A 16,859-nucleotide genomic window follows, 5' to 3' on the forward strand; every position below is an offset into this window, starting at 1 on the left:
GTCATGTAACATAGGGATAGATTAGATAACCCCCACACAAATCCATAGCCCATTACAGCGTATTCTAGCACTGACTACTCATGAAGCTGACCTGGAGTCAACAACAACAACAAAAAGCTGTATTTTATCAGGATATGCAATTGAAAACGCAGGGACCATCAGCATTTTTACAGCTTAATTCCTTAAACCACTAGTCTCTAGTTATTTAGAAAAGAAATAGCTCTTTTGTGAAAGTGCTGGGTAAATTCATGGTTAGCCTGATAAAACTTTTAGAGAGCATTGACCATAGGGCCATCAGCTTGAGTCCAAAGAAGCCGTGCACTGCGAAAGTAAGTACTTTTTGAACAACAAAGGTGTTTTAGAGAGTCTCACATTATGGATATTAGTGTGTCTCAGTTTACTCTCAGGAAGGTTGACAGGAAAGAAGGACTTTGTGGTTTGTTTCTGTTGAACAAATGGGTGATTGTAGGACTGTAGCTCAAACTAGGTAACAGATTGCATCATTTCCATTGTATTTTCAATCATTGCTAGCCTCCTGGCCTCCCTTACCAATGTTATTCCATTAACACTTCATCAAGTTTCACCCTCCAGTGGTTACCCACCAGCTGTTCGGCAGAGACTTTTAGCCTAATCCCTACATAGCCCATCAAATATCAAATGCTGCTTTTTTTTTTTTTTTTTTTTTTTTAAAGATTTTATTTATTTATTTGACAGAGAGAGACACAGCGAGAGAGGGAACACAAGCAGGCGGAGGGAGAGGCAGAAGCAGGCTTCCCGTGGAGCAGGGAGCCCGATGCGGGGCTCGATCCCAGGACCCTGGGATCATGACCTGAGCCGAAGGCAGACGCTTAACGGCTGAGCCACCCAGGCGCCCCTTAAATGCTGCTTTTGATGCGTTGGTGTTCTCTAGAAAAATTTTTGTGTTTTTCTTCTTCAGTACCATAATGCTACCTTTGACTGGGCATTTTTGTCAACGAAGAAGTGTTTGAAATATGGAGGAAAGCTCGTGGGGAACAACTGTGATTTTGTTCCTGATATCACCCTCATGTCTTTCATACTCTTCTTGGGCACCTACACCTCTTCTATGGCTCTGAAAAAATTCAAAACTAGCCGTTATTTTCCAACCACGGTAAGTACCTAAGCTTTAAATAACTTTCACTGAATTTATACTGTATCAACAATAATACAGTGTTACAGAATGAAAAAGTCACCTGTAATTCAACTTTCACAATACAATTTTGTGCATTTAAAAATTGATTTCCAGTCTTTGTCCATGTGTGTATTATGTATTTTTAACCAAATTGAAGTCCAGCTTTGAAAAGCCTTCCAAGGATTTTGCTCACATAATTCTGTCGTACATTCTATCATAATTCTTATTGTACTGAGGGAAAAAGTGGGATGTATTCTAGTATCTAAAAATGCACGAGTAAGAAAAAGACCTTTTATTTATTTATTTTTTTAGTTTTCGAAATGCATTTTTAAAAATTTTTTATTGTTATGTTAATCACCATACATTACATCATTAATTTTGATGTAGTGTTCCATGATTCATTGTTTGCATATAACACCCAGTGTCCTCTTTAATACCCATCACCAGGCTAACCCATCCTCCTGCCCCCCTCCCCTCTAGAACCCTCAGTTTGTTTTTTAGAGTCCATCATCTCTCATGGTTTGTCTCCCCCTCCGATTCCCCCCCCTTCATTCTTCCCCTCCTGCTATCTTCTTCTTCTTCTTCTTTTTTTTTTTTTTTAAGAAAAAGACCTTTTAAATCCATAGTTTTAAAGTACATAAGCAAAAACTCTTCATATTAGCAAGGAATTTTGATGTAGAATTTCTAATTCATGAACTGTACATGTGGTAATTTAGTAGTTGAATTATGGGCTTTGGGAATAAACTTAAACTGTGTTGTTACACCAGTATTGGTATAAGATAGGAGCGTCATCTGAGCCAAAATTTCCTTCCCATAATGATGAATACCATAGAACAGAAAAACAGATAATTGAGCTGGGTTGTGCAGACATCCTGTCTCCCATTAATATGCTTGGGTGAACGTAAAGTCAAAACTGTGGTTCATGGAGACACTACAAGATAAGAGCAACATTTAGTTAATGGCGTTTTGTTTTTTTACCTGCAGAGTGAAACTAAGATAATCCTTTGCTTTGCAGTTCAGTTCTCAGTGTTTAGGATGTCAGTATTTCTTAGGTAATCCTGATTATACCTGATTTTTATCAATGAGCTGCTCTTTGCAGCTGGAATCTCATGAAACTTCTACCCTTGTGTTTTGTGTGGAAGGAGTGGAAAGACTTTAGAAGACATGAGATAGAGTTGCTGAAATTACTTTCTTTCATTTCCTACATATGAAACATAATATATTCACACTGAGGAAATATTTTGACTTTTTCTTATAAAAACTGATTTTTCTTATAAAATTGAAAAGGGAAGGATTGATAATTGTTTTTAGTCTGTTTGGGCTGCTATAACAAAATACCATAGACTAGGTGGCTTATAAGCCACAGAAATTTATTTCGCATGGTTCTGGAGGCTGGGAAGTCTGAGGTCAGGTACCAGCAAGTTTGGGTCAGGACCCTCCTCCTGGCTCATAGCCAGTGCCTTTTCACTGTGTCGAAGCATGGAGGAAGGGTTAGGGCTCTCTGTAGGGCCTCTTTCATAAAACCACTAATCTTATTCATGAAGGCTCCACCCTTATGACCTAATAAGCACCTCCTGAAGGCACCACCTCCTGATACAATCTTTTTGGAGGGTTAGGATCTCAACATAAGAATTTGAGGGTGACACAGCACTGAGACCATAGCAATAATGAGATGTCCCAAACTAGCTGGGCCAAAGAATGAAAAATTTTTACAAAGTAAAATGTAGAAAGAAGTATTCAACTTAATGTGTCTAAAACAGGCATCGCAAAATGGTGGTCAACAGGCAGAATTCAGCCTACAGCCATTCTTTGTTTAGACCATAGTGTGTAAACACACACACACACACTTGTGCGTGCACACACACACACACACACGCTTGAGGCCTTAGATGGAACCTGTACTTTTCAGATAGTTATTGTCCTCATAACTCTCTATTATAGTCTAAGACTTGGCTGCTCTGTACGTTCAGATTAACTGCCCATCCCTGAAGATATTTGAGCTTGTAATACCAGTTCACACACAGAGAAACATGCTTACTTAATCCACCTCTTCAATGGTACGAGTTTTGTGTAGGCCAGATGCCTTAGGTAAATGTCTTTGAGGATGATTCTTCTTCCCTATTGAGGTTTTTCCTTCTTAGTTTTTAATTCATTAGACCTCTCTCTTTCTCTCTCTCTCTCTTTTTTTTTTTTTTTTGGCTCACATCTTGGGAATTATCACCCTTTTTATCTTTCCTACTTGCCAAAGTCTGAAATTATTATATAGACATAGCAGGTGAAAAGTAGAAAATGTGTGAAGCAATTGTTAAGTTGTAATTTACAAAATAAACTAGTTTCAACCTTAAGATGAATAGAGATCATTTCAACTGCCTATGTAGGCATCACCTTTTTCTTCAGCAAGAACTCCCAAATTGATAACAGCTCTTCAGACTTAAAGGAATTTTCCCCTTATAAGAGCCCAAGCAGGTCATTTCTCAATGTTGATAAGTGCTGCTGAGAAAGTCATGAGCATGTGAAAATGGAATAATGATAGCATTCCAGTTGCAATTCCTATGAAGAGGTTTCTCAGCATAGTTTAGAATTGTATATAGCAATCATAAGATAAAACAGAGAGGAGAAAATATATGTGATTTCTAAGGAGCAATGTTGAGGTGTGTAGGCTTTCAGACTGTCATCTCTCTTACTCACATTATATGTACAGCTAAATAATAGCAGTACATACATAAATTCATACATGCACAAGTAATCACATCTTTTTTGCTCTCTCATTTGCCAAAATATGTTTGGATTTAAGCTGTCATTTAGAAGGGTGGTCTCTCTAGATAGAGACCAATAGGTTTATAGATTCTTATGCTTACATATTATGTTCTACAATTACAACTTGTATGCTTGAACAGAATAAATTAGACAATCCTCGATTGCTGTGACAAGGATCAAGCCAACTGTTACTACTTCCTCACTCATACCAGCCATTCACATGAAACTGCTAAAATCTCAAATTGCTAATGCTAGATGACAGTGCCCTTGTCATACAAAATATCCTCTTTTCCTTTAGCTTGCCCAGCCATTTCTCTTTTGCATTCTCATTTCTAAGCATTTGTAGGTTAGTCAATTCAGACTGTAAACTGCTGGAAAACTGTTTTACTTCTATATGATTCCTTACATCAATTAGCACATGGCTGGACACAGACTCAGTACTCCATCCTTGCTGACTCGTGGAATGCAGTGAAGGAGTGATGAATGCTGCATTTTGTGGACAAAGCACAGATGTGAGAACCCAGAAGATGTAGATTCTAGTGCTAGCCCTACCATTACCTAAGAGTGTGCCCTTTGAGAGCTAACTGTGAACTTTAGTTACCACACCCATAAAAGGAGTGCTCAGCTAGAAGACAATTAACATCCTTTTAAGCTCGAGTGTTCTATAATTTTAAAGACAGTTTGCTGACTACATCTCCTAAATTAAGTGAATTCTCCATTTTAAGCTAGAGCTTATAGCAATGATCCGGAGTTACAGATTTCAAAAAATTAATCATTATCTCCATCTTTATGCCAGGTCCCCTCGTACAGCTGCTGCCAACCTCTCTCTGTGGATGATCCACAGTTGTTACATAGCAAATTCAAAATGTGGTTTTTCTTTCCACATTTGAACATACTCATCTTCCTGTATTCCGTATCTCAGCTAATAATATCATCTACCCTTACAGCCACCCAAGATCAAAATCTCAGAATCATATTTGGTCTATCAGTCTCAGCAGGAAACAAATTATACACTCGGATGAGATGATTTGAAGGGTTTATTAAGCATTATTTACGAAAGTGCAGTTAGGTTTTGGGAACCCATAAGGGAAAGTGTAGTGTCCAGTGCTCATAGCAGTGGGGTTGTTACTGTCCATCTCTGGCCCAAAGATTGTGCCAAGGAAGTGGTTGCTGGAACCCAGAAGAAGAGAAAAGCCTCGAGAAAGCTATCCTGGGAGCTGCTGTGACCTTGGACGGAGAGATGTAGCCAGCGTGAGGCCACCTCACAGCAATAAAGCTGTGGGAATAAGTACTTTGATCTCTCTTCTCCTCTGATAGCCTGCCCTGGCTGCTCCAGGCCTAACCCAGCTGGAGAGCAAGGGAACCTACTGCAGACCACACAGCCCTATGTCCCAAGGCAGAGAGCATGGTGATAAGGGGTACAAAATAGATCTGGTGTGACAAAAGATGATATTTATCACATTTGCCTCTCCAAGTTTCTTTTTCTTAATCAAATTAAATTTGTCACAGTCCCCTCGTTTATCCCGCTCTAATCTCTCTCCCTTATACTTACACTTCTCTTCCCCTAGTTCTGTCAGTCATTACCTTGGCCAAGACCAGGGTCAGTTATCCACACTTTCTCTCCTTCAGGAGGCTAGTGGCAATCCATCAGTATAAGCACTTAAGGTAAAAGAGTCTGTCTTTATTAGCCTGTCTATCAGGAATTTAATTCGTATATCGGGCACAGTCCAGGGAGCCCTAATGCCGAGGGGAATGTGAATGGAAGACCAGTGTACCCCACTGTTTGTCTTCTTTGTGCTCCCCATTCTTTTTAGAGGTATGTGTCAGACTTTTACCCCATACAGTTACTGGTCTGTTCCATGAGCCTCAAGTCTTTGGTCAAAGGCGTTTGGCATCAGAGCTTCCTGGAGGAGCATCACAGCATCATCTGGGATCTTCTGTGGCAGATGGCTCAGGGCATGCACCTGAAATGCTCTTCGAGAGTGCCATACCAGCAAGTGATCATATGCGTGCAACAGAGATGCCTTCCCTGCACATGCGCTGGTAAAATGGAAGCAGTAGCTGAGAGCAGGAGTGTGATTAGTAGTAGTAGAACTCATAAAGCTGGAGAACTTCCAAATGAGGCAAAATTTATTGATACTTTGATATATAGTCAAATATAGTGTGGCTGGCTGATGGTTGTAATTGCCATAAAAATGTCTTTCTTTAGGAACCACTTAATTTCCTCTTTTCCCCCTATTAGAATAAGTAACAGTTTTGACCCTCACATGAATTGATGTAATGGTAAGATTATTTTATTTTATTTTGTTTTGTTTTTTTATTTTATTTTATGTGTGTATGTATGTACGTATGTATGTATGTATGTATGTATTTTGAGAGGGAGAGAAAGAGAGAGAGGAGGGGCAAAAGGAAAGGGAAAGAGAGAATCTTAGGCAGGCTCCATGCCCAGCCAAGATGGGACTTGATCTCATGACTCTTAGAACATGGCCTGAGCTGAAATCAAGAGTCAGATGCTTAACTGACTGAGCCACCCAGGTGAGCCAAGATTTTTTTTAATATGCCTCCAGATTGTTATTGGTAGTTAAATAAGTAAATTCCAGGTAACGTCAACAGCTGTGACACTTTCTACACTTCATTTAGATGATACTTGAGCAGAAGGTTCTTTAATATCCTTTTTTAAAAACAGTATTCTGTAATTAATTAGTATATTAATTCAATATTGAAAAAAAAATATTGTGACCCTAATGTGTGCTTGATACAATACTAGGTGGTAGGGATGGGTAATTCATGAGCCTGGTCCCTAGTAGGAATTAAGTATATATTTGTTGAATAAATTAGGTTTTTGGGTTTTCAAATGAGTGTGACTCATTTTGATCCTTCTGCTCCATTCATGCTTACTATCTTCTGTGGAATCAAACTTTGGTGCTTACCTGTGACCTAAGTAAATTGATGATGGTCTTTGAGGAACTGGCTTTATGGATAATAAAAAAGTATAGGGCTTCAGGAATTTCAGTGGACATATAATGAGCTAATATAGTTAGGTGACAAATTTAGTTTTTATCCATGTGAAACACAGTCTAGAATTCCACAATTTGCTCTATTTTTGGCTCCATGACTTTTAGTTGACATTTTGGCCTGTGACAGTTCTATTAAAGTAGAATGTGTTTAGTTGGTAAACAGCTCTTTATAAGAATCAGGTGACACCCCTTTCTTTTTTCTTTTTTTCCCAGAAACTCTCTGGTGAATGGTAAAAACTATCAAACTAAAACAAATAATGTATCCAAAAATTAGGAAGAAATAATGGGCATGTATTCTCTGTCCCATTCTAGTGTTAGTAATGCTGGGTGACATTTGGCTGGTTCTTGCAGAAACATCAGACCACATCATGCCTTTGAAACTCATTCAGAAAATGACTTTGTTGTCAGTGAAGGGGAATCTGATTTTCAAATTCTTGTGTTATTTTGTACCAAGGAATATAATTTTCAAAGTCAAATTTGTTTAATCCAATATTGTTTTTCATATTTTTTTCTTAAGAATGACAAAAGGGGGGCGCCTGGGTGGCTCAGTTGGTTAAGCGACTGCCTTCGGCTCAGGTCATGATCCTGGAGTCCCTGGATCGAGTCCCGCATCGGGCTCCCTGCTCGGCAGGGAGTCTGCTTCTCCCTCTGACCCTCCCCCCTCTCATGTGCTTGCTCTCTCTCATTCTCTCTCTCTCAAATAAATAAATAAAAAATCTTTAAAAAAAAAAAAAAGAATGACAAAAGGGTATTTGATTATAAGTCTAGCTCAACCTCTTAAACACTTAACAAAGATTATAAATACTTCAGTTCTTATAGATATATGACAAAAAATGCAGCGAACCTGAATTGAGCCCTAATCAAAATAAGGTTGGGAGCACTGATCAGCCAGGTGTTTTGTGAGAGCTTTTAATGGTGGCACAGAAGCAGTCTATGGACAATAATTTTGACCCTGGTACTTCATTGGTCGTAAACACTTTCAGCTTACTTGCCCATCATAGAAAAGTCACCAGCATTGAAATCCACTCCTTAACGCAAAATGGCCCTCCTGCTCCATTTCCAGACTGTCTGATTTGTACGTATGACTTAATTATTCTTTTTAAAATTTTAATTTTTGTACCTTGATATAATTATAAAACCACCTTTCTTTTTAAGTCCTGGAACTCTTTTTTCTTTTTTTAAGATTATTTATTTATTTTAGAGACAGCACAATTGAGCAGTGCAGGGGAGGGGCCGAGGGAGAGGGAGAGAGAGAAAATCTCAGGCAGACTCCCTGCTGAGCACGGAGCCTGAGGCGGGGCTCAATCCCACAACCCTGAGATCATGTCCTGAACCAAAATCAAGAGTCAGCTGCTTAACCGACGAAGCCACCCAGGAGCCCCTAGAACCCTTTATTATGATGTTTTTGGGGGGATATATCAAGAAGACCCTCTTAGAGGGCCAAGAAATTTTGATAATTGGGTCTTAATCATTGCATTTCAGTGTTAGAACTTTGAATACCATCTAGTCCAATCCTGCCTCTTATTTCTGACAAGGGGTCATCTGTAGGCTGCTTGAATGCTTCTTAGAACAGGAACTCATATCTCTGAAGGCATTCCCGATAGAAACACAAATCTTCCCTGCCACAGCCTCTGTCCGCGGGGTCTGCCCTTGCCCTTAGAAGCTACACAGAACAAGTTAGTCTTTCTTCCCCGTGACAGACTTCACATATTTGAAGACGGGTCTCCCAACAATTTCTCAAGGCCTTCCATCGTTTTTTATGCAGTGTGTTTTCCGGAATCCTGTTCCTCTGGTTACCCATCTCTGGAAAAGCTCCAGATTTTCACTTTCTACTTAGAATAATAGTGGCCAGATTGAGACACAGTATGTCCCATGGGATTTGATCATTTGCTTCTGGCATACACTTACTAGGTTTTTTTTTTTTTTGTTCTGCTGCTCAGTTTTGAAGCAGGATGCAGGAAGAGGCCCGAGTGGGCTGAAGTCTCACTCACATTCCTGCTGAAAGACTCCATAGGCCTACTTCCCTCTGTTCCATGCTTGGAAAAACAATTTTTTTAAAGGTAGACTTCCATCGGGAAGCTCTAAGCACCACCCAGAGGAAGTGCCCAATCCAATTCCCTTCTTTGTTCCTCGAATCTCTGACTCTAGAATTCACAGCATTAAAATCCTGGAGTCTAAATCAGACTTTCCTTTTATTGAATTCTAACTATAGTGGGTATTATTGATTCAAAGTACAGTGTATTATGATTGCTATACTGATATCAATGCTTATTTCTTTTATAGTGCTATGCTTTGACTACTGCGGGGGGGGGGGATCAAATTTCAAAATTCTCATGGTATTTTATGCCTTTTCATGATTGCCAAAAGGCACGTATTTGTCTGGTATACTTTTTCTCATCTACAATAAATGCTTTTTTTACACTGTTGTTTAGCAGTTTCCAAGCACCACCGTCGTGAGAGGAATTGACATCATGAATTAATATTTACTGAGAACCCACAGGGTCCCTGCTTCTGTACTTGTCTCTGTAACAGCTCCATCCATTGAGAGCCGCCCTGCAGGCGCACAGCCTTTCCCCGGGTAATTTAGGACCAGCTGCAGCCCTCTCAAAGTGAAAACCAAATGTCCTCTGGGGCTTCAGAGAAACCAGATTCGTTTTTTCCTCCTGTAAATTAACTAGCTTCTCCCTGCTGGTGTCTCCATGATTATGACTCTCTTAATAATTAATAAGTACCATCCTTCATGAAGAGTATGTTTATAGTAGATATATTAGGTTGTTTTTGCCCCAGAACAAGAGAACAGTGTATGGTTATTTGAATTTCGCTTCCTATCCATGTAATTTCTTCTTTACTTTGATAGTTTAAATATTTAAGCTTGTTTCTTAGTGTTTCTTATTAGATTAGTTGAGATATTTTATAATTAATTCTGTAGAGGACAGAAATATTTTTCTCCTGTTCATTTTTAAAATTAAAAAATGGTAAACAAAAATAAAAGAGCTCAAAACCAGTCTGATATAAAAGGATCTTAGTTGAAACACTTTTCTTTGCCTTATTCATGAATGGAGGTAGGAATTCTCTTACATTTTAGCACATCTGTTTACCATTAAAAAATAAACTTTTTTTTTATAGCAAGCCCTTGCTATATATGAGTTGTCTTAATTTGTGTTTCACTTAGATTGTCATAGTTTATGTGCCTAGGATATTGAAGTTTGAACTTGGAGGGACTTAGTGTTTGGCTGGAAGGACATCCACAAGTTATATCTGTCCAAGCTAGATTTGAAACCTCCCAAATCCACAGGATTAGGTATGAAATCCTGTGGAAACAAGTTTCTCATGAAAACTTTGGCACTTCTAATCATTACCAAGAAGAGCTAGAAGGGAATTAGAAACTATGGATTTCTAATTTGATTTCTTTATTTACATGTTGGCACATAAAAGGTTGTTGTTTTGGAGTTTTTGAAAGAGCTCAAGTTTGATGAAAATGGAAAGTAAAATAAACAGAAAACATGAAGGGAAATTCATGTATTTTTTTTTTCCTAAATGTGTTTGGAAATGTGAGAAGGACCTCAAGAGAGTGATTCTTATCTCCTTAAAGTCAAAGCTCTTGTTCACAGGTCCTAGGGTGTATCTAGTAAAAGCTGTATTTACTCAGCACTTGACATTTTTAGGGCACTTTATAGTTCTACTGTCAGTTTTCCCTCATTCAAATTAAAGTTTAATTTTAGTATAGGGTAAGACCTGAACAGTCTACTAAAATAGCACCCCTGCCTGCCTTCTCCAATTAGAGGATTTGGAGTTGAATACAAAAGTAGTCTGGGAAAAATCCATTTCCTTACTATGAAGTTTAAACTGGATCCAGTGTCTTAGAAATGCATGTCTGATCATAAACACTCTCCAGGAGTGATTTCTGCTGTAACTGAACTGTACTGTACAATTTAAGGGAAAGGAAGGGGAAATAGAAGTGAATATTTTATATGGAACATATCACCCTGGCTGTGATTTTTAATGAGGTTAAGCAATATTATTAATAAAGTAGCTTTTTTCCCCATAAATTTTAAGAAATGTAGTCCTGAATCTTACTAATATTTGTCTTTTTAGCTACTTTTATATTTATGGTATAATAGTACCACATTTGACAGGAATACCATTGCTGAGGGTTTCTTCCAAATTTATAATATTTCATACACACACACACACATATATAGTATTTCTTCCACGTGTATATACAATGTGTATCAATTTGGGAAACTAATAACTAAACTAAACTAGATAATCTATTTACTTATATTAGTTTCCTATGGTTGCTATGTCAAATTATTATAAATATGTTGGCTTAAAACAACACAAATTTATTGTCTTAAGATCTGGAGATCAGAAGACTGAAATGGGTCTCAATGCTCTAAGGTCAAGGTGTTGACAGGGCTGTATCCTTTCTGGAGGCTCTGGGAAAGAATGCATTCCCTTACCTTTTCAGCTTGTAGAGGCTGCCCACATTCCTTGGCTCGTGGCCCTTTCCTCCATCCTCAAAGCCAGCAATGACCAGTTGAGTCTTTCTCACAGTGCATCACTCTGACACTGACTCTTCTGCTTCCCCCTTTCATTTATGAAAACCTGGTGGTTACATTGGACCTACTAAAATAATCTTGGATCATATCCTCAATCTCAAGGTCATCTGATTAGCAACATTAATTCTGTGTGCAACCTAATTCTCTCTAGCCATGCGACATTACATATTCATAGGTTCCAGGAAGTAGGACATTTACATCCTTAAGGGGGCATTATTTTGCCAACCACATCATCTGTCAAGTACCTTGACAATGTACTGAAGGAGGGCAAGTATAGAACCAGGAAGATGAGATAAGAAGCAGGAAACCACAGGAGATAAAATGGTGCCTTAGACAAGGGAGCAATGGAGGTGGTGAGAAGTGACAGCATCCTGAGTACGTTTTGAAGGTAATTTGCTGACCTCTTAGATGTAGGATATGATAGAAAGAGGAGTTATATGGGTCGTTCAAAGTTTTTGGCCTAAGCAATAGGAAAAAATAAACTACCATTAATTAAGATGGAGAGAACTACTGAAAGAGCAGGTTTAGGGCTTCAGTGTTCAGTTTATGGAAGGCTCAGAATGCCTCTTCTCCTAACTAAAGAAGCAACATGTCCCAGGTGTCTGGTAGTGATTCCAGTCATGTAGGTCTGTTCCCTAGCAGGGCCAGAGGTGCAGGCGCGCTGGGGCTGTCTACCAAGGAATTGAAGATTGGATTCATTTGCTACCCTCTACTTCTGTTGATGAGAAAAAGGAGGAGCACTGTCTTTTTAATAACGATGCCCCCCCCTTTTGAACAACTTCTAACGTGTCTAAATTGTCAACAAGTTGGATTTACTGGATAAGGACTGGGAGGGTCGTAAAGAGATAACTTCTTTTTTGCCTTTGCAAAAAGACCTCTGGTCTTCCAGTGATTTATGACCTACTGGATCGGAGAGATTGTTGTAACATCTTAATATATTCCTGAACCTGTTTCATATGACCATGTTTGCCAGACCATCCTGAGCTGCCTGTGTCAACACTTACTTGCACAAAACTTAAGAGATGGGAGTTTCCTCCAGTACTGAGCCCTGGGAAACATCCTTTTTCTGCAGGGATTCCAGATACTTCCAACCAAAATTAGTTGAGTGGCAGTTCTATATTATTACTGGGCTTTTATATCTTGTTTCTTGGAATTGATGATTCCTTCTAAAGACCTCCTGATGGTAGATTATTTAATTATTCCAGTGGTTTCTTCAGCCAAAGAGGCCTCATGGAACTTGAAAAAACAACAGTTGACATATATTAGGAGAGTTTATTATGTCCTAGATGTTATGTTAAGCACTTTCATGGCTTATCTTATTTAATTCTTATAACAAACCGGTGAGGTTGTAAGGATTATTTTGGCTACATTTTGCACATGGAGTCGTTGAAGCTAAGAAAGGATAGATATTTACGGATAGAAAATGAATGTGCTGGGGTTCCAACCAAGGTCACCTGGCTATAGAAACTGTGCTCCTAACTGCTGCACTATATTTTTCTCCCCATATTGATCCCTGCCATCTTTTTGTGCTTGACACTGTTGTATAATTGGTGTTAATTTGCCCCTAACATAGCCCATGGCTGTCTTTCTGCTTCTTTGTGTGACTTCTCAAGAGAGCTAAGCCTAGCAGAACCCAGCCCTTCAAAAGGGAAAGGAACTCCTAGCCAACAGGGCCATCTTTGGTCTTGCTGCTAGTTAGGACCCAAGGCTCCTGGCACCGGGCAGCGGTGAAGAAGAGAACACAATGATGGCCTTCAGCCTACCCACCTTGCCAAGTACTTCCATTCCTCAGTTCCATTCCTACTGAACATCTGACTGCAGTAGTCCCCCTACTGCAGAACTGTCAGCCACTCAGCCCCTGCCTGATCTCTCTTCATCTGGCAGTACCAGAACACTGACTGCTCACCCTGAGGAAACCTCATAACTGTTGAATCCACCCTGATTTGTTTAGAAGCAGGCTTCCTTGGGTATGTGACCTTCATGAAGACATGGATTGTGTCTGTGCTGTTCACTGTGGTATCCCTAGCACCAAAATATAAGGTGCTGAGTAAATTCTTGTGGAATGATCAGATTATGCACCCCCATGTGTCCATACTTATGGGGACACAGGCGTCTGTGCTCTAGCAATGCTCCGAGGCCATTATCAGTGCCGCTAGATACCACACAGGAGCCGCCAACAGTCCCGTGCTCCCCTGCTGACTCCAGAATGACCATTCTGCACCCACTCCATGGGAAAGGTTTGGGTTTAATGTTACAACCCCTAAACCCCAGCCCTTGACCTGACCAGAGGCAGATACTTTGGAAGCTTCGAGTTTGCCAACCAATGGCAACCACACTTAAGAAGTGGTGGTGAAGAGATGCCCCACATACAGGAGACTTTAAGCACTAGCCTACAGTGAAAAGTATTTTCTTTGACAGAGGTAGTGATGTCATCATTTCTCTCTCCCATCACTTCATGTTCCTCTGAAGTCTTGAGTCCACTCAGTCACCTAGAACTTGTAACCCCTCTCCTGCTAGATTCACAGTGTTTTCAGGTTACTTTATGGAATTATCTTGCCCTATACGCACAATGCTATTTTGCAAATGATAAACAGAATTCTATATTTTTGTGTAGATTTTTTGAGATTTCATCCTTACCTGCGTATCCTTTGTGCTGCATACAGGAAGAGGGTTTGTACAGTATTTCAGGAATGTGTTATTTGTAATTCCCTTCCCCTGCCTAGACACACACACACACACTCTCTCTCTGTCTCTCTGATCTGTTCTGTGCGATTAGATTAGTTCTGGCCAGATGAGAAAGTGATGCAAAAACAATGTGAAAAATAATCTCTCTGCAGTGTGACACCTCCTTTAATTTGCTGGTGACGCTGGTACTGTAAACCACTAGCCAATACAGAATATTTTGTTCATTTCCAACACAGGCAAATATATTAATCCAGTGCTAAGCAGTCCCTGGTTTCTTTTTTATTTTTTTTCAGGCAAGAAAACTGATCAGTGACTTTGCCATTATCTTGTCCATTCTCATCTTTTGTGTAATAGATGCCCTGGTAGGTGTGGATACTCCAAAACTAATTGTGCCAAGCGAGTTCAAGGTAGGTGAACTTCTGCTGGTCGTTCCTGGGACTCTATGGCTTTCTTTCCCCTGTTAGAGTTTGTTGTATGTTTTTGAGTTCATTTTGTGTGATTATCTGTTTCTTTATTTCAGAGGTGGTCTTTTGCTAGGCGTGTGTATACACTGTCTATTTCTTCACTAAAATCAAATGCCTGATTAGGATCAAATGCAAGGTTCACATTATATTGATTTTTATTGAAAAATACAAACTCTGCTTTATATTTTTGGAGAATTTAAGATGAGCCAAAGTATTTCCATACAACTTATCACCTTGATCCGTATAGTAATTCTAGGATGTAATGTAACTATCATCATCTTGATTTTATGAAGTTGATGTTGGAGCTCATAAAGATTTAAAGAAAATGCCCAAGATTATATTTCTAATCAGTGCTCTTTTCCTGCTACCAAACTACCTGCCATATACACACACGTTTGTATGTAATGTGCATTTTAATTATTACAAAGAAGATATAGGAATTACTCATTTTATAAATCTGTTGGTTTGTGCAGGCCTAATGGGTAAAATTTACATTTCAGTCATTCTTACATATCCCTCCCTAATTTTTCATTATGTCTTTCACTTGTTTTGTAGAACACTCCTAGCCTCTCTCTCCATCACTGAGACTATATACTTGCTCAGAAAAATTAAACTAACTGCAGTTTAGCTTAATAACTACTTAAGGAGGAAGTGGTATCTATGGTATAGCAAATAGATTGTTGCATTATCTCTGCCATCTCATACTCATTAGCAAAGATAAGTTTTCAATCATTCAGTGATTAGTTCACTTAAGTTAATATTTATTGAATGTTTGCTTTGAGCGAGGCTCTTTACAGGGGATTTGAAATGCACTGATGAACAAGAGAAATTTCCTTCCCTTCCAAGTTCTCAACCTGATAAAGGTAGTAAAATGCGAATAGATTCAGTGATGTAGTTATGAGCAAAGGGAGATGGAAGACAGAAATATCTTCAGAGAAGTGACTAGTAAATGTAGAGAAAATAATTCATAGGATTCTATTTGGTTTATTTGCATTATTTAGCATTAGGAAAAGGAAAGGAAAATATTTTTTTTTTCTGTAGTACAGATGTATGATCTGACAGGATAGATGGAGAACTAGAAAAATAATCGTATTTTTTATTTTGGGTAATATTTCTGAGGATTTAACCAGTTATTCTGGCTCATTTTTCAAATGTATAAGAAAGACCAGAGTATTTAAGCAAGTTCAATTATAGCATATAAAAATATTTGTAGCTTTTTCTGTTATGTGAAACTATTACAGTTTGGCAGTAGTAGAAATAACTTCAGTATAATTGCCAAAATTCATGGACAAAATTCATTGTTGTTTTGTAATTTCTTGCCTGTGTCTTTACTGTTATATTTGAATTTTTCTTTTGGCTGCCTCTTAACATAAATCACTGTCTTCCTTCTTGAGTCCTTAGATCATCCTAAATGCACAAAATGGCATTTATCCGTTTCCCCTCAGTCTATATTCTTACTCTCCTTCATTTAAAATACCGCCTTAAAATAACCACCTTTAGGATGTTTTTGGTGACTAATCTTTGTTTTACCTATAAGTAAGACACTGCTTCTGTTTTTGAATATGTTGGCTCTCCAGAAATAAAATTGTGTCTCTCCCATTGATTTTTCACCAAATAGTATGTATTAATATTGCTTTGAAAATGTTCTTTCTCTTCTTCAAGCCAACAAGTCCAAACCGAGGTTGGTTTGTTCCACCATTTGGAGGAAACCCCTGGTGGGTGTACCTTGCAGCTGCTATCCCTGCTTTGTTGGTTACCATTCTGATTTTCATGGACCAGCAAATCACAGCTGTGATCGTGAACAGGAAAGAACATAAACTCAAGGTAAATGTTCATAACAGTGGTTATCATTGCCTTCTACTTTCTTTATAGTACTTGAAAGTACTAATTTATTCAAAACCAAGACAGTTTTTTTTTTAATTCTTATTTTTTTAAATTAACATATAATGTATTATTTGTTTCAGGGGTACAGGTCTGTGATTCATCAGTCTTACACAATTCGCAGCGCTCACATACCCTCCCCAATGTCCATCACCCAGCCACCCCATCCCTCCCACCCCCCACCACTCCAGCAACCCTCAGTTTGTTTCCTGAGTCTCTTATGGTTTGTCTCCCTCTCTGGTTTCATCTTGTTTCATTTTTCCCTCCCTTCCCCTATGATCCTCTGTCTTGTTTCTAAAATTCCTCATATCAGTGAGATCATATGATACTTGTCTTTCTCTGA

The 16,859-nt window shown here is 38.8% G+C and overlaps 1 protein-coding gene across 3 annotated transcripts in view; it reads left to right on the top strand.

Annotated features, from left to right (window-relative positions):
* Positions 1-16,859, top strand: part of SLC4A4 (solute carrier family 4 member 4) — a 344,097-nt gene that overhangs the window by 287,899 nt on the left and 39,339 nt on the right. For all 3 annotated transcript variants that reach the window (XM_032400517.1, XM_032400516.1, XM_032400515.1), the window contains exons 16-18: positions 938-1,129; positions 14,465-14,578; positions 16,298-16,459. In XM_032400517.1, coding sequence (XP_032256408.1) covers positions 938-1,129; positions 14,465-14,578; positions 16,298-16,459 — 468 coding nt within the window. The remainder of the gene's footprint in view (positions 1-937; positions 1,130-14,464; positions 14,579-16,297; positions 16,460-16,859) is intronic.

The sequence above is a fragment of the Phoca vitulina genome, unplaced genomic scaffold, assembly GCF_004348235.1.
Source record: "Phoca vitulina isolate PV1807 unplaced genomic scaffold, GSC_HSeal_1.0 scaffold3, whole genome shotgun sequence".
Taxonomy (NCBI): domain Eukaryota; kingdom Metazoa; phylum Chordata; class Mammalia; order Carnivora; family Phocidae; genus Phoca; species Phoca vitulina.